A 20,079-nucleotide genomic window follows, 5' to 3' on the forward strand; every position below is an offset into this window, starting at 1 on the left:
CTTTGTTCAGTAACTTCTTCTTTTTGTGCCTTTTAAATATTCTCATAGTTATCATAATACACTACAAATTGGCACTTGAATATGTAATTCGGATGTAAACAAGTATTCAGCGCGTGTTTATCAGTGCTGATGTATCGTCATTTAGAGTCTCAGGTATAATCTTTAAAATCCTGCCAAGATCGTTTTCTCTTAATACTTTGTTTATTTAAAATATGATTAAAGTACCTGTGGAATACAGAGGAGTTTCGAGTTTTGTCATTTTACAAAGCTTGACATACTGTTGTCAGAGTGTGACATTAGTATGTTGGATTTAGTGTGTGGTTAAACAACCGGTAACCGCATGGTTACATCCTCCGTGATGTTGCTTACCAGACGAGTCTGTAGCTCAACACTTTTGATCATTAACAAGGTTTGTGGTTTGTACCTCTGTATAATTCTTATTCGTAGATGTCATTTAATTGATTAAATTGGGACTTTTGTTTGTTACATAAATACTTGCAGATTCCAGGGGGTGCACATCCGGATCTAACGAATAACTGAACGTATTTTTTTACTAAACCGTCAGATCAAGGGAATAAAAAAACACTAATTTAAATACATCACAATTGATATTTTGAAGATGCGTAGCTAACTGTTCACGAATTATCCTTCCATTAGTATACAGTCCACAGAAATATCAATAACGTTATTTCATTCAAGTCTGTACACTTTGCCTAACTTCAAGTAATCACGCTCCTGAGATGAAGGCAATTAGTATATGGACAGAATGCCATATAACACTGTCTGTGGCCAGTGTGTGTCTGTGAAGGAAGTGGTGCATCGATGTCATACTTGGTGACACAAAGCATTCACTGTCAAATCTGTACCCACACAGGCGCACGAACACGGTCGTTAGTCTTTCGAGATCCTTCCTATCACTATGGCCCGAATCAAATATCGATCTAATGTCACGCGACTACTGTATTGTATCTTATTGCGTTTCTTGATAAAACCCAAATTGTCTTTTTTAATCACGTTGTTGATGTCTTCTTTGACATCTGACATCATATACTTTTCCAGGAATGATATTTTGAAGTAAAGTTTTGGTAGTTTCTTGGATTCATCAGTTGGCGTTTGACCAGCTCTAATCCTGTCGGCCACAGACATTTGTATATATTCGCTTTCCATTCATTGTAGTTCAGTATATCAGTATTTTCTAAATGTATTTTTTTAATATAAAATGATTATAAGACCTCATTATCTTAATACTTCGTTCACTTTCACTGTGATGATAATTATCATGAGCAGAAAAAACGCTAAGAATATAAAGTTAAATAGTAGTTCCCAAACATGCAACCAGTTACAAACATATCAAAGGTAATAACATGGAACCTGTTACAAACATATTAAAGGTAATAACATAGAACCTGTAACAAACATATCAAAGGTAATAACATGCAATCAGTTACAAACATATCAAAGGTAATAACATGCACCCAGTTACAAACATATCAAAGGTAATAACATGCACCCAGTTACAAACATATCAAAGGTAATAACATGCAACCAGTTACAAACATATCAAAGGTAATAACATGCAACCAGTTACAAACATATCAAATGTAATAACATGCAACCAGTTACAAACATATCAAAGGTAATAAAATGCAACCAGTTACAAACATATCAAATGTAATAACATGCAACCAGTTACAAACATATCAAAGGTAATAACATGCAATCAGTTACAAACATATCAAAGGTAATAACATGCAGCCAGTTACAAACATATCAAAGGTAATAACATGCACCCAGTTACAAACATATCAAAGGTAATAACATGCAACCAGTTACAAACATATCAAAGGTAATAACATGGACCCAGTAACAAACATATCAAATGTAATAACATGCAACCAGTTACAAACATATCAAAGGTAATAACATGCAACCAGTTACAAACATATCAAAGGTAATAACATGCAACCAGTTACAAACATATCAAAGGTAATAACATGCAACCAGTTACAAACATATCGAAGGTAATAGTAATAACATGAAACCTGTTACAAACATATCAAAGGTAATAACATGCACCCTGTTCCAAACATATCAAAGGTAATAACATGCAACCAGTTACAAACATATCAAAGGTAATAACATGCAACCAGTTACAAACATATCAAAGGTAATAACATGCAACCAGTTACAAACATATCAAAGGTAATAACATGCAACCAGTTACAAACATATCAAAGGTAATAACATGCAACCAGTTACAAACATATCAAAGGTAATAACATGCAACCTGTTGCAAACATATCAAAGGTATTAACATGCAGCCAGTTACAAACATATCAAAGGTAATAATATGCACCCTGTTCCAAACATATCAAAGGTAATAACATGCAACCTGTTACAAACATATCAAAGGTAATAACATGCAACCAGTTACAAACATATCAAAGGTAATAACATGCAACCAGTTACAAACATATCAAAGGTAATAACATGCAACCAGTTACAAACATATCGTAATAGCAAGCAACCAGTTACAAACATATCGAAGGTAATAGCAAGCAACCAGTTACAAACATATCGAAGGTAATAGCATGCAACCAGTTACAAACATATCAAAGGTAATAGCATGCAACCAGTTACAAACATATCAGAGGTAATAACATGCAACCAGTTACAAATATATCAAAGGTAATAACATGCAACCTGTTACAAATATATCAAAGGTAATAGCATGCAACCTGTTACAAATATATCAAAGGTAATAACATGCAACCTGTTACAAACATATCAAAGGTAATAACATGCAACCTGTTACAAACATATCAAAGGTAATACCATGCAACCAGTTACAAACATATCAAAGGTAATAGCATGCAACCTGTTACAAACATATCAAAGGTAATAACATGCAACCTGTTACAAACATATCAAAGGTAATAACATGCAACCTGTTACAAACATATCAAAGGTAATACCATGCAACCAGTTACAAACATATCAAAGGTAATAACATGTTACAAACATATCAAAGGTAATAGCATGCAACCTGTTACAAACATATCAAAGGTAATAACATGCAACCTGTTACAAACATATCAAAGGTAATAACATGCAACCAGTTACAAACATATCAAAGGTAATAACATGCAACCAGTTACAAACATATCAAAGGTAATAACATGCAACCTGTTACAAACATATCAAAGGTAATAACATGCAACCAGTTACAAACATATCAAAGGTAATAACATGCAACCAGTTACAAACATATCGAAGGTAATAGTAATAACATGCAACCTGTTACAAACATATCAAATGTAATAACATGCACCCTGTTCCAAACATATCAAAGGTAATAACATGCAACCAGTTACAAACATATCAAAGGTAATAACATGCAACCAGTTACAAACATATCAAAGGTAATAACATGCAACCAGTTACAAACATATCAAAGGTAATAACATGCAACCAGTTACAAACATATCAAAGGTAATAACATGCAACCAGTTACAAACATATCAAAGGTAATAACATGCACCCTGTTACAAACATATCAAAGGTAATAACATGCAACCAGTTACAAACATATCAAAGGTAATAACATGCAACCAGTTAAAAACATATCAAATGTAATAACATGCAACCAGTTACAAACATATCAAATGTAATAACATGCAACCAGTTACAAACATATCGTAATAGCAAGCAACCAGTTACAAACATATCGAAGGTAATAGCAAGCAACCAGTTACAAACATATCGAAGGTAATAGCATGCAACCAGTTACAAACATATCAAAGGTAATAGCATGTAACCAGTTACAAACATATCAAAGGTAATAACATGCAACCTGTTACAAACATATCAAAGGTAATAACATGCAACCTGTTACAAACATATCAAAGGTAATAACATGCAACCAGTTACAAACATATCAAAGGTAATAGCATGCAACCTGTTACAAACATATCAAAGGTAATAACATGCAACCTGTTACAAACATATCAAAGGTAATAACATGCAACCTGTTACAAACATATCAAAGGTAATACCATGCAACCAGTTACAAACATATCAAAGGTAATAACATGTTACAAACATATCAAAGGTAATAGCATGCAACCTGTTACAAACATATCAAAGGTAATATCATGCAACCTGTTACAAACATATCAAAGGTAATAACATGCAACCAGTTACAAACATATCAAAGGTAATAACATGCAACCAGTTACAAACATATCAAAGGTAATAACATGCAACCTGTTACAAACATATCAAAGGTAATAACATGCAACCAGTTACAAACATATCAAAGGTAATAACATGCAACCTGTTACAAACATATCAAAGGTAATAACATGCAACCAGTTCAAAACATATCAAAGGTAATAACATGCAACCAGTTACAAACATATCAAAGGTAATAACCTGCAACCAGTTACAAACATATCAAAGGTAATAACCTGCAACCAGTTACAAACATATCAAAGGTAATAACCTGCAACCTGTTACAAACATATCAAAGGTAATAACATGCAACCTGTTACAAACATATCAAAGGTAATAACATGCAACCTGTTACTTACAAACATATCAAAGGTAATAACATTCAACCTGTTACAAACATATCAAAGGTAATAACATGCAACCTGTTACAAACATATCAAAGGTAATAACATGCAACCTGTAACAAACATATCAAAGGTAATAACATGCAACCAGTTACAAACATATCAAAGGTAATAACATGCAACCTGTTACAAACATATCAAAGGTAATAACATGCAACCTGTTACAAACATATCAAAGGTAATAACATAGAACCTGTTACAAACATATCAAAGGTAATAACATGCAACCAGTTACAAACATATCAAAGGTAATAACATGCAACCAGTTACAAACATATCAAAGGTAATAACATGCAACCAGTTACAAACATATCAAAGGTAATAACATGCAACCAGTTACATACATATCAAAGGTAATAACATGCACCCAGTTACAAACATATCAAAGGTAATAACATGCACCCAGTTACAAACATATCAAAGGTAATAACATGCAACCAGTTACAAACATATCAAAGGTAATAACATGCACCCAGTTACAAACATATCAAAGGTAATAACATGCACCCAGTTACAAACATATCAAAGGTAATAACATGCACCCAGTTACAAACATATCAAAGGTAATAACATGCACCCAGTTACAAACATATCAAAGGTAATAACATGCACCCAGTTACAAACATATCAAAGGTAATAACATGCACCCAGTTACAAACATATCAAAGGTAATAACATGCAACCAGTTACAAACATATCAAAGGTAATAACATGCAACCAGTTACAAACATATCAAAGGTAATAACATGCAACCAGTTACAAACATATCAAAGGTAATAACATGCAACCAGTTACAAACATATCAAAGGTAATAACATGCAACCAGTTACAAACATATCAAAGGTAATAACATGCAACCAGTTACAAACAAATCAAAGGTAATAACATGCAACCTGTTACAAACATATCAAAGGTAATAACATGCAACCTGTTACAAACATATCAAAGGTAATAACATGCAACCTGTTACAAACATATCAAAGGTAATAACATGCAACCTGTTACTTACAAACATATCAAGGGTAATAACATGCAACCTGTTACAAACATATCAAAGGTAATAACATGCAACCAGTTACAATCATATCAAAGGTAATAACATGCACCCAGTTACAAACATATCAAAGGTAATAACATGCAACCTGTTACAAATATATATATAGCAAAATCTAGCGTATAATATTGTCTACTTTCTCTGATTATATTTTAACTGTGACCTTTACTCACCATCTTCTAGAATTTGAAATTTTACTTCCATCAGGTCTAAACTTCAATTATATATGCGAACATGCGATGGCCAGAGTAGTCTTAAATGCACCGGTACAACTAGACGGATTTGATTTTTACAACGATGTTGAGGCTTCCATTTTTTTCAATACCCAAACAGTTTATCCAAAGCTTCAAGCCAAACGCTCACTCTTTGAGTGGCATATACATACCCCGCCATTCTATCAAACACAAGCAAGAAAATACTTTGTAACTCAACGTTCTTGACCCACAATTTGTCGTGGTTGAGTTATCATTTTTTCAATCTCCGCTTCATACAACCTTCTTTTTAAATTCCGTGCAATTTTAAGACACGTACCCTTTAGCGCCTTACAATTTTTATAAAAAAACCGTTCCGTTTACGTTCACAAATATGTTACATTTTATTTCAAATCTCTTTGATTATTTTGATGTCAGATTTTAAGTGGTTTGTTGATGTTGCATACAGGTTAGTGATGAGAGCTAAAGGCTTGATATATCCCTGTCTTTTCTATCAACAGGACTTGCCGTGATGGAATCATCATGTCATATTGAGATTTCGAGATAATTTTACGCTTTCTCAATAGGTCGGGGTTACTCTGCTTATTTTGTTTCAAATAACGCCTCTTCTGTTTTAAAAACATACCTCGTGAATAGATAGTAAACCATTGTATCGAGGATCCGGCGCAAAACAGTCGTAATTCCTTCTATTTTCATTTTTAGCTAAAACCCTTTAATATCAAATAACTTACGTGACCATTGTCTCTTAGTGGTTTTAATACTGATGAGACATGTTTACATGTAAAGGCATTGGTTCAAACGTGAAGAGACGCATTTTGCAAAGACAGACACATTTACGCAAAATGTACCGGCTATAGTTTTTTTTTGCGATGGCAATGTAAAGATCATGATATGTATATGAAGATATGGATTGTACGGATAAAACTCCAATAAATGCCAATTATATTGCAAATGTCCTTAAATGCTGAAGTCTCATATGTTTTAGTAATGTTAAATTATATTTTGTATGTAAATCCGAATGATTACTCTTTTTTGACATTTTTAACCCCCAGAATGATACAAATGCATTTATCGCAATGACAAAACTTAACAAAACCAAAAATATATAATCTATTTAAATTTAGCGCTCACAACGGCATTACGAAATTTGCATATCACTTGACTTTCTGACAGCCTAAAATTATGTCGCTTTAAACAGTCATGTATAAAAAATCTTTATTTCATTCACAATATATGCAGTTGATCGTTACTTTTCGCGATATGAAAATGGCATAAGTGTCGGATTCTGAAGAACAAAGGTAGCACAGAACCAAAGTTGTTTCTTCTTTACCTCTACGTTATAATGTTATGTTTTAAACAGCCTCTGTTTTGTCCTGATCGTTTAACGTATTAATTTAACACAATGGAGGTAAATTTACTATACAAGTATGTACAGCTGTAGCTTAACTGCTGAGACACTTTCATAGACGTAATTGTGTACTTACCGAACGGATGTGTATATATAGCATCAACAAGTGAAATAATTAAATAATATATTTTGTTCTTCCGGATTATTGGCACGTTGATGTAAGGTGGGACTGAATGGATTAAAAGATAGGAAAATGGGTAGGTTAAATAACATTCTTCCGCTAAAATTGATAGGTGCATGCATGCTATGTCGTAATATCAATAATGTTGTGCAATGTTTAAATCAAGACATAAGTGCTTTAAAGTATTGTTATCATCTTTTTCAGTAGTTGCGCTAAGTGCTTCTCGACAAAAGTGATCTTCACTTCCATTATTCATTTCAAATAAGGCTCATCACACAACCATCGTATATTTTATGTTTTCATAAACACCATTACATTGCCGTATGCCTTTGCGTAGAAAAGCAGGACTTTAGATGATTCATGAAAGGGCATACATATACGAGAGAATTGCGAATATACTAGGGCGCTATTGTGAAAATGTATACAATGAAGTTACAATATCGAGGGTTGCGGGTGACAAAACTGTTTTGAAGACCGTTGTCAATGACAACGTTCAATAATTATCCTGCAATATATTTTACTTGCGTTGTGATTTATGCGCCCGATAGTTTAATAGAACGGTTACGCTTATTCTACTTGCAAGTGTTCCGATATTTGAAATCAAAAAAGCAAGAAGAAAGAGAACTCTCAAAAAAGGCTAAATCAATTGCCTATCGTAGCTAACCTAACATTCAATTACCGCCCGTCGTCCAAGGATATTTCATATGAGTTTAACATATTTTCATAGACGCTCCGTGCAAAAAACATTCCCCAGTTCGTAAAATACATAGATGTCTTTATGATTTCTCAATTTATATCTGCGCGGGTGAGATACAACTTAAAAGTTTAAAACTCGTTAATCAAAATTTAGCATGTATTTTAAGGTCCATGTCAAATGATTATACACGAGGCCTATTTGGTTTAAAATATCAAATCCTGTAAAAATAATTTTGGCATTAGAATATCATAATGTGTAATGTGTATGCAACGTACAGTTGTCTTTATATATATATACTAATGCATGCTAGTGAATTAGAAATTTTTCCAGCTGTTAATGCTTAAACATGACTGGGCCAGAGGTCTTCTATCGAATAGTTCGTGGTATAAATCTCGTAGTAAATACGTTTCAGCCAATAAATTGAATATTAAGATATGTATGCATCGCATTGTACATTGTTTATCCATGTCAGAGCAAGTGTGAGGCTTGGCGCCCCAAATCAGGTTTAAACCAGAGAGTTCGGAGCAAGTGTGAGGCTTGGCGCCCCAAATCAGGTTTAAACCAGAGAGTTCGGAGCAAGTGTGAGGCTTGGCGCCCCAAATCGGGTTTAAACCAGAGAGTTCGGAGTAAGTGTGAGGCTTGGCGCCCCAAATCGGGTTTAAACCAGAGAGTTCGGAGCAAGTGTGAGGCTTGGCGCCCCAAATCGGGTTTAAACCAGAGAGTTCGGAGTAAGTGTGAGGCTTGGCGCCCCAAATCGGGTTTAAACCAGAGAGTTCGGACCAAGTGTGAGGCTTGGCGCCCCAAATCGGGTTTAAACCAGAGAGTTCAGAGCAAGTGTGAGGCTTGGCGCCCCAAATCAGGTTTAAACCAGAGAGTTCAGAGCAAGTGTGAGGCTTGGCGCCCCAAATCAGGTTTAAACCAGAGGGTTCAGAGTAAGTTTGAGGCTTGGCGCCCCAAATCAGGTTTAAACCAGAGAGTTCGGAGCAAGTGTGAGGCTTGGCGCCCCAAATCAGGTTTAAACCAGAGAGTTCAGAGCAAGTGTGAGGATTGGCGCCCCAAATCAGGTTTAAACCAGAAAGTTCATAGTAAGTGTGGGGCTTGGCGCCCCAAATCAGGTTTAAACCAGAGAGTTCAGAGTAAGTGTTCACTGACCGTACCAAGGCGGTTACCCCGACATTTATCATTGACGATATTGTGATAGCTACGTCATGTGTGCTGTCATGTAGCGTTGTGCCTCTCTTTTTGGTGTTCCTAGGTCCCGGTATCGTCTATTATTGTTTTATCCAGTATATTTTTAAGTGCATTAGCTTGCAAAGGCTCTTTTTGTTAAATACCAGTATTAGGTTGAACACTTACAGTGAAGCCGTCTGTTTTTGTAGAAGGTTTCTTTATGGTATAACCAAGACTTTTATTAAACGATGTTTAAACATCCCATTGGACTATCCTTGATGTCTTAGGAGTCCCTTTTCGATGATTGCCTGCTCGGTTTTACCTTGGACCTTTTCTTATTGTTTTCCATTCAACATTATTTCTGTTTGTATTTTGGCCGCTGTGCATGCCGTTGTAGTTTATAATTGCTTTGTTTGTATCAATACTTTATCTTAAATACATACAAATCTTCTTCATGTCTTGTTTAACAATCACGGCATTATTCAGTTCCTTACTGGTATTAAATTTAATTTGCATTGTCAATGAACATTTAGTCATTCGGTCTTACTTATAAAATATATGTTTTTGATACGGTTTTGGTGTCGTATGATTAGAATTAGATGTATTCCTCCCTTTCTTTGTATTTGTCATTTAGATTATTTATTGTGAAGTCAGCGGAAGACCCCACGCCTAACATCACAGTAAATCATAGATCTTAAGATCTCAAATCGGTTGTTTTATCTACGCCTTGCAAATAATAAAGTCGTTTATTAAGTTGCATATTGTTTGGTTTAATCTCCCTTGTGAAAATAAAGAATTGAAGACAGGTAAACGTTCATTACTTCAAAATAGCATCTTATTAAATAGATGCGGAATGTCATTGCCTTAGGCTTGTGCCCACATATTAAAACGTACGGCAGAGTTATGTTATCCAACGAATATCATTCACTTTTGGCATACTGTCTCCGATAAACTCGGTTTTTCAATCGATAAAACATATATTTCAATGTGTCTAATTTTAGTGTTGAATAAAATATTCTTATCTTTGTCAACGAAACGAATGTTTAAGTATTAGTATTATTACATCGTATGCCCGATTGATAGGCTTAGCATATTCACCGTCTCTTTTAAGAACACATAGTTTTCATAGTGAGTTACTGTGATTTGTTGTGATTGGTTGGTGTCTGTCGTTAACATTTCGCTCGTTAGCTAACACTCCAGAAGCAATTATACTATAACATATTTAAATTTCTTTAATTTGTGCGTCTCTATGTAATATGTTTCTCTAACTTTCTAATTGATTGTGCCTTATAAATTGTGTTCATAGTTATCATAATACACTATAGAAATTGGCACAAGATATGTAATTCATATATAAACAAGTATTCAGCGCGTGTCAGTGCATGATGTATCGTTATTTTGAATCTCAGGTATAGCCATTCTGCCAAGATCGTTTTCACTTAATACATTGTTTATTTGAAAGAAGACCAAAATGCCTATGGAATAAAGAAGGTTTTCGACTGTTTTGTCATCATTTTACATACATACCCCGGTAAACTGTTGTAAGAGTGTGACATGAGTATGTTTGATTAAGTGTGGGGTTAAACTCTCGGTAACAGCATTGTTACACCCTCCGTGATGTTACTGAGCTGTCGAATCTGTAGCTTCCAAATATTGATCAATAACAAGGTTTGTACCTGTGCATCCTTCTTATTCGTATCGCCTTGTATCGGGGTGGATGTCGTTTAATTCATTTAATTGGGATCTTTGTTTGATACATAAATACTTGCAGATTCAGGTTATAATAGGTATGTGTTCCTCATAGTCTTTTGTTGTGTCAATGTGTATACCATACTTCCTGATTTTCGGCGGCGCTTTGAGTTTCAAGAATAAAACGTTCGTTACTAAAAGCAACCGATGCTTTATCATCATGAAAAATATGTATTTAAAGTAAACATATATCGCTTATCGTTTTAAACACAAAACAAAAACAAATATTGCCTGCATAAACGGAACAATTGTTTTTTTTTGCAAAATATTATTCACAAACATATCAAACAACATCGAGCAAACCGAAGGCAATGTTAACGGTAATTAATGTGAGGATGAGTTGGCCTTGATAAATATAACAGCAATTCTTATTAAAAAGGTTTATTATCAGAATTTATTTCTGTACATTGTATATACTTTAATTTGTGAGATCATATCTTAGAACAAGTCTTTCCTTTATCATTGAACATTGAACAAACTAAAACAAAATAAAAAAACAGGTTGTTTTTAATGGGTATTTGTGCGATGATGAAATAATATTATTAATACTAACATATGTAGTTTGATTTACTCTTTGCACGCAAACAATGTTTTCTAGTCAGTGTCGTCTGTGCATTTAACAAAGTTCAAAATAGGTGGAAGGTTTAATACGCTTTAACAATTTTAACCACCAATGATTTTCACTTACCAATGAAAGGAGGTAACCCATTTCGTGTGAATGATACGGAGACGTTTATTTCTTTATTTTACTGACTCATATATTTTTGGTATGTTATCTTATATTGTTTCCCTTGTAAGGTTATGTTTGGTGTCTGATGGAAATATCATAATAATGATTATTGTTGTACATATGTCCTGTTTAGACTCGTTTTGGTCAGATTTTCACAGCGGCTAGATGGAAGGACTTAAATTCGTAAAACGGGTTCATCCAGCTTAATTCTATTCTATTTCTATACTGCATTCTGATAAATATGCAATAAAATAATAAAAACAATCCCAATCAATAGCATTTATAAATATGAATGGCATGTGAGGTTAGCGGATGTTTATCATTGTAACATATTATTCAACACAATGTAGTGTGGTGCATCGGGGGAAATGATCCCAACCGACATCTCACAAATGGCTACTCATATTTGATTATCCATATAACAAATGCACTAAGTAACGTAAAGCGTAGTCACCACCATGCATTCTTTAGAACCAATCAATTCATGTTAATGTGTCACTGTCTAAATCAATAAAAATGTGTCTTTTGCTTGTTTCAGAACAAAATGATAAGAGATTTTGGTAAATTGATTTTATACCCTTGGTGGCTGTCGGTTTGCTGGAGAATAGAAATGGAAGTAGATATAGAATGTGATATCCATGTGATATGGGCACGGGCCACAAGTTATTGCAAGATTAGCAAGAGTCCATCCCATTTTAAATTAAACAAGTAAACATGTTGAAAAGAAATTGGTTTATACATCCATAATAAATGTTAATAATGTAAATTTGTAACGAAAACCAATTTTGGTAATTTATCTAGGAAAGTGAACAAAGAACGTTGCAAGCAATGCATATATTTATCCATTCAAATAATTTCAAATTCTACAAGAATTTTAGGTTGATAGAAATTCAAAAGAAGATGAATTGGAAAAACAGATAAGAAAGGAAAGAAAGGAGGATAAAAATGCAACGCAATTAATATTCTAGTGTACATTTAGTTTGTTTTTGTTATAATAACGTATCTTATATTTGGCAAATATTGTTGAAGTATTTTATTTACTTGCAGGTGATAAAATAAGTGACGAAAATGATTGACGACAATTGGCAGCCTGATGTCAGAGCTTCAACAAATGACGTGAATTGAAATCACGGAGTGCCCCTTACCATAACCCAGTCGTCCTACATGTCTTCGTCGTTATCAGCCCCTCCGCCTTGTGAACGGGGTCAAATACTGACCAATCTGATAGGAGAGATATACAAGCTGCCGTGCTGCTACGATTAATGAGGCGACATGGATTGATTGAAACAAGAACTGTATTACACTCAGTCTTTGGATTTACCAAGTGTGCTGTGAAAAAGAGTTAACGGAAACGATATATGTTTCGAAAATGTAACTTATAAACATGTTTTGAAGGAACCTGTGAATATTTTGCTTTTAATTTAAAAGTTAAAAAGTATATTTTTCAACTTCCGAATGTGCCATTCATATCTACATGGAACAGTAGCTACTCTATAATATGTAAGAGCATAGTATTAGTAACAAGTACAAGTGGTATGTGTATGACTCATGTGTGAACAAAAACAGTCTTTAATGTACAATACCTTAAATTTATATACGAACTTAAAATGCTGCCTCGCATAAATAAAAGTTATGGAGAAATAATATACATAAACTTTGCGTCAAACACAATAAAATCCACCTCCTTATTTAAGCTCTTTGATCTTATTGACGTTGATCGGGACAAACAGGATGTTAATTTGAATTGAGAGAAACAAACCCAATTAAAATGATGCTATTACCTATCTAATTTATAACCGTTAGGGCTTTTCATTTCTGCAGTTTGGATAGCGTGCCTGCTTGGCTTTCTCACAGGAGGCGGGACCAGATGATCGGAAATCGCTGTATCAAAGAGTGGCTGGATTAGACAGGCATTGGACTTTACCTCAGTTGATTTCAAAGACCGGCAATATCAGCTTGAATTCAATTTTGGAATTTTAACAAAGAAGTATGTTATCAGAAAATGGTAATGGTAGCCATCACTTATATAAAATCAACATTTAGAACCAGTGTTTGATTAAACAGTGTGTGAAAAAGATAGGTAGCAAAATGAATAATTCCACGGACGTATTAGATATTAATCAGACAGAGAGCTTAGACGAATTGAATGACCGTTATGCGAGAGCATTGCTTCCGCTTACAATAACGTTCGGCTTCTTTGCCGTTTTCGGATTCCTGGGAAACCTTATAATTTTACTCGTTTTCTCTTTGAGTCGGGATTACAAGCGGAATAACTTCAAAGTGTTCGTCCTGACTCTTGCAGTGATAGACATGGTGATATGTATAACTTTAATACCGGCTGAGATGGTGAAACAGAGGAAATACTTCGAGTTTGGGGACGTTGTCACATGCAAGATTAAGTGCTTTTTCAACGTCTTTGGGGCGACTTCCTCGTGTCTCGCCCTCTTGGTAATCTCAATAGATAGATTTAGAAAGGTGGTGCAGCCATTCAAGAGTCAAATGTCACCAGCCATTGCAGTACGAATTTTGATAGCGGTTGCTTGTGTATTCCCTATACTTTTAGCTATACCCGGAACTATTATGTGTGGAATAAAAACAACAAATATGACAAATATACATGGAGGAAACACGTCTATACATCTATGTGAAACTGAAGAAAAGTACGAGAAATCCATATGGAGAGCAGTCTACAAATTCATACTCCTTGTTTTACTGATTGGAATTTCTGTAACTTATATAGTCTTGTATACATTTGTGATAAAAGAAGCTGCGAAACAAATAAAAGCTATATCCATGCAGCGCAATAATTCATCGTATGAAACAGTGTTAAGTTCTGGGATATATAATCAAAATACAGTTGTTCACGAAACACCAGACGCCGGTCGTAAATACATGGGGACAAATAAACTTGGAGGAAGTAGCGGCTCAATACCCAACCAAATTAAAAACGGTTCACCGTCCAATGGATCACTTAATAATTGGGTTTCAAACCACAGAAAAAGCATTAAACAGAGTATCAGAATCAGTGGTCGATCACAGAGAACCAAACAATTTCCAACAAAGACCTTTATTTGGTTTATATTGACTATTGTGTTTATTGTTACGTATGTTACGCATAATTTACTGACTTTGAAAGTTGAAAAGATTGTCAATATGTCACCAAGTGAATTCACTTTGTTTTCGTTTTTCTTTCGTATATATTTCTTAAATCATGTTATTAATCCAGTTGTGTATGCTATATTTGTTAAAAGCTTTAGGAGCTCTTGCAGAAATGTGCTTCCTATTTTCTTATCAAAACTGAGACAATGTTGTGTAAGATAGCTTGTTTTTATTATAATTGTGTATTTATTTGTTTTGCTATTTAATAGACTGTCAAACAACATAATGGTTATGTATAAGCTACTACCTTACCTGGTTCATCTGTTTAAATAAATACGACAAATGAGGTTTTGATGATATAAAGTACTACACTTTTTTTTCTTGCATTTTTGATATAACAAAAAACAGAACGACATTTTTATATGATGACGTTTTATAGCGATAAATTTTATACATTTATACTAAAACGCTATTCTTTTATTTTGTTTCTATCATTTGTTGATTAAACGAATGATTTTAACTGAGTTATGAAATAAAATAGTGCTTTTTAATCTGAATATAATATTGATCACAATCAGGGTTTTCAATATTTTGTAGTCTCAAATTGGAACGGTATGAATGCCAATAAATATTTCAATTTCCTGAAACCAAGAGCATGTGTCTTTAATCTGAGTTTGTTTGCTTTATCTTCACAGTGTACTTTTAAACTAAACACAACCATTGGTAGGAATTGCTACTGGGCTTGTTCTTGACTTGACGAAATATATTAGCGAGATTTAAATATTCTTTTGAATACATTCTTAAAGAATTGCACGTTGTAACCGATATAAGTCCCATGCTATTTTCTTTATATAACTTTGTACTATTTTTGGCAATTAGAGCGTACACCCATAGTCTCATCATAGAGATGCAAACAATATTTTCTAGATTAGATAAGTGCATCGTTTATTTCAGGCAAGCTAGAGCGATAAAAACTTGTTGTAGACACTATTAGTCATTTATCATGTAAAATGATTGAGAGGGCTGTTACATTTCCGTACATTCCCTTGGTCCTTTCGTTTCCGTAATATAATGACACAATCTGATACCAATCTTTTTTTTAATCCGATAATGTAACACCATCAGAGCTTCCATATATACGAAATGTCACATATTCAACTAATGTTTCCTTTTGTTTTAAAACTTGTTTTGAAAGTATGTCTTGGAAATTAGGGTTAACAGCTTTAAATACGCGTTTACACAATCGCAAGAAGAAGAACAATACATTTCTCAAAAAGATATTGTTATCTTACAAAAAAGGTTATTTTGTTTATTCTTTATATCAACACCCCAAACTATGTTTCAATACTGAAAAACAATGTAATTCAAAGTTATTTTATTTTACATTTCCTTGTATTTAAAGCCTTGAGGACACTGTTATAAAACGCATTTGCATAGGTCTTAAGTACTGAACATCAACTGATAGGTAGGACAGGCTGGCGATACTCGATGGTTTTAATTTACAAAACTGGAAGCTGTTTAATATTGTACAAATCACCAATTTGCATGTGTTTAGAGCAGCTTTTATTGTAGTTGAGATATGCGTTTGACTACTTAAAATTTTAACTCAATTGCGGCAATTAAAAAATCCCATTAAAATGATGTATGCAGGATTATTATTTAAATAAAATCTCGTTACAAAATCTATGAATTCCTCAAACATTTTATCTAAGAATAAGATTTTGCGCTCCAAATGTAAAACGTGATACTAAGGCAATTGAAGATGAACATCTGGGGTATATATCTATAAATTCCACCCTTTGTTTGTATCTGGCGAGAAAGAAAAATCAGTCATCATGTAAATGCCTCCATGGAACATCAAACTTTAGTTCGTCTGAGTTTTGATTAGTGCTTATATCTGCCTACGTTTGTTTCATTTGGAAATGAATATCGATGACTTGTGTGCCAATCATTGGGATCAAACACAATACAAAGTTATTTATATCTGGATAAAGAAGAAATGTTACATTTATGTGTCGTGTTTTACCAAGTACATTTAATATATAATTTATATTTCGTTCTCGTGGATTGAAATATCTGAAAAGACTTGACCCTTTCGGCTGACTTGACGTCTTTTCCGGTGTTTCCGATTGAAAAATTATCTTGAAAAAGCAACTTTTGTAAGGCACATTCAAATAAAATGTGTATTGCAGTATTCTTTAATGTAGTAACATTAACATTCACTGCACACCCCAAAGAATGTTTTTCACAAAAATGCACGTGTACAGAAAATCAACATACGAATATTTTTTTACATATTGAAAAATGAAAAACATGGCGTCGACATACACACCTTCATGTTCATCAGTGGCCATTTTAAGTTAGTGTACATGTATTGCGATTTATCTTTACGTAATCGACATCTAAATAACATGTTTTTGGAGGTGCTTTCTAGTCGTCGTAACAATCGAAAAATACGAGTTCTATGTCGTGTTTGGCTTATTAGTACTGTCCATGAAACCGAGACTGACGTTTTCATATTTTTCATGTTCTTCTTTAGCCCAGAGTCTGTTACTAGGCCCGCAAAAAAAAGCTCATACCGTCCAAAGATAGCTCAGTTTAGCTGTTCCTTTATACCCTATGGTCTTTTTTCTATATAAAACACCATAAACTTAATTGATAGAAGTATCAAGTTAATGCAATGACAACTGTAGAGACAAGTCCATCATTTACGCTGAAAAATGTGTTTGGTAAGCTCACCTAATTATTCTAATTATCTTAACACAACGCATGGTGTGTTTCAATTATAAACAGTCTGCTTGTCAGGAACCTCGGAAAAGGCTATAAGATCAGTTGCAGGAGGGTGAATGGACTGCGAGTCATAACGTTCAAAATGAAAGTAACTAAGGAGTTTGGTTAATTTGAGGCTGTTGTAGTTTCCATTGTTTCTTTTATGAAATTAGGGTTTTAAATGTTTTATTGTCGACGATAAGTATTGTATGAAATAACATTGTTCATTTTAGTGCAATGCCACTCTTTCCACCATCATTTATCATGTTTGTATCAATTTCATATTACTTGTAAGAAGTAGTTGAAATATAACTAATATCTAAACCTCTAGGATATCATTTCAATCCCAAAGAAGTAATTCCAAAGCAGAATATGGCGAGATAAATATTACATTAGCTCATATATTGCTTTGATTCATAATGCAATGAAATGATGTTGGATAAATGTTAATGTGCTCCCCTATAACTACGCTGATAAATTATTGTATTAAAACTATCCCTTCGCGATCAAAGAAAAAAATAGTGACAAGATCGTTTAAGGCAGCATCAAATGTGTTTTCATTCAAGGAACAGATTCAGATTTAAATAAGTCAAACTGTCAGACAGCGAAATGATTTACTATTTATGTATTTTATTATATGCAAGAATGCATTATTTATTGTACGTATCTCAATTGTTTGTTTAGCTCTTCTAAAACATCTTACGATCAATGTTTAACACCATAACTTAAATTGATAAAAAAATAATTACGTGAAAAAAACAACATCCCTTTTAACTCAACATACCACTTGGTGTGAAACAATTAAAAAGAACTCTATCATTCCGGAATCTCAGGGTATAAGTCGGTTAAAACAAATTCAGAACGGGAGATAGGGCTCAATCCATTACTCTGAACAAGTTTCCATTACATGTCAAATTATTATTCATACTGCAAATAGCAATGAAATAATGTTGGATAAATGTTAATCATCGTCTATCATGATGTTACATAAAAATCTTACATAATTATGCTGCTCGGTTTAAGACTTTAATACGCAATGTGCTCCCCTATAACCACGCTGATAAATTATTGTATTAAAATATCCCTCCGCGACCAAAGAAAAAAATAGTGACAATATTGTTAAAGGCATCAAATGTGTTTACATTCAAGGAACAGATTCAGATTTAAATAAGTCAAACTGTCAGACTGTGAAATGATTTACTATTCATGTATTTTATTAAATGCAAGAATGAATTATTTATGTACGTATCTCAATTATTTTTTTAGCTCTTCTAAAACATCTTACGATCGATGTTAAAGACCACAACTTAAATTGATAAAACATTTATTACGAGAAAAACAACAACATACTTTTTAACTCAACATATCACTTGGTGTGAAACAATTAAAAATAATTCCGGAATTTCAGGGTATAAGTCGGTTAAAACAAATGCAGAACGGGAGATAGAGCTCAATCCATTACTCTAAACAATTTTCCATTACCTGTCAATGTATCAAAGTAAGAGGTATTGAGATTCTGAAAACAAAGTTCCATGAGTTGTGAATGCATGGGTGCAACTCACAAATGCATCGATGGTGTATGAAATCAAACTCACTTTCATATTCAACTAGCATGTATGCCGGGTTTATTACAAAACAGTAATTGCCAAACATCAAAATGCAGGATGTTATTTCAACATTCAGATCATATCTTTGCTTATATTTACAATAAAGTTGTATTGTATATAATTCATCGCTTTCGCAATTTAAAATCCTAGACAATCTTTTTTATTGCAACGCTCGATTTCATGTATTTTTATGATATATTTTAGCAGAAGGGAAATATTTATTTATCGTTTTTAATTTTCAGCTACATTACACCACACTCGTATATATCTCGCAAACAATATATTGACTGCCATGATAATAATAAGTGTCTTTAATGAACTACCATTCTTTCAGCATGAGCACGTGTATATTCTGTAAACCAACATTTCGCTGGTATTAAACTAAGTTTGAATATAGAAATAAACACTAAAAATGCATGTATTACAAGTGTTTTACAAAGATTTAAAATAGTCATACAATTGCTTCTTAATAATTGAGTTTACATGACAGTAATGGCCCATGTAGATGGACGTGGTCAATTGTGCGTGTTAGAACTATATATTCTAGTCAATTTAATAGCCAGTTGTTTTTATTGGAATCAGTACATTACTTTCTCATTACAACACATTATTTATTGATGTCCTGTCCATAGGTATGACCTTTTTAGATTTATCAAACGATTAATCTCATTAGCTCAAGAATTTGATGCAATGATAACTCGATATCCGGATAAATATTACGTCAACCTGCCACAAGAATTACTACGCTGTCTGATTTTTTTCGGAACTTTTCAAGAGCGGCAAACACTTGATTTTTAATTTATTATGTTTTCTCTCATAGTTTACT

The 20,079-nt window shown here is 33.4% G+C and overlaps 1 protein-coding gene across 2 annotated transcripts; it reads left to right on the forward strand.

Annotated features, from left to right (window-relative positions):
- Positions 1-336: 336 nt before the first annotated feature.
- Positions 337-16,447, forward strand: LOC128223136 (cholecystokinin receptor type A-like). 2 transcript variants are annotated; one of them, XM_052932417.1, is made up of 2 exons: positions 337-409; positions 12,826-16,447. In XM_052932417.1, exon 2 carries the CDS (start codon positions 13,867-13,869, stop codon positions 15,097-15,099), a length of 1,233 nt encoding a protein of 410 aa, XP_052788377.1. In that variant the 5' UTR covers positions 337-409; positions 12,826-13,866; the 3' UTR covers positions 15,100-16,447. The 2 variants fall into 2 exon arrangements, with proteins under 2 accessions (XP_052788377.1, XP_052788375.1); XM_052932415.1 differs by lacking the exon at positions 337-409 and adding an exon at positions 7,392-7,508.
- Positions 16,448-20,079: the final 3,632 nt, after the last annotated feature.

The sequence above is a fragment of the Mya arenaria genome, chromosome 17 (genome assembly GCF_026914265.1).
Source record: "Mya arenaria isolate MELC-2E11 chromosome 17, ASM2691426v1".
NCBI lineage: Eukaryota > Metazoa > Mollusca > Bivalvia > Myida > Myidae > Mya > Mya arenaria.

Coding starts and splice junctions, on each gene's coding strand:
- LOC128223136 (XM_052932417.1), top strand. CDS start 13,867: ATGAATAATTCCACGGACGTATTAGATATTAATCAGACAGAGAGCTTA.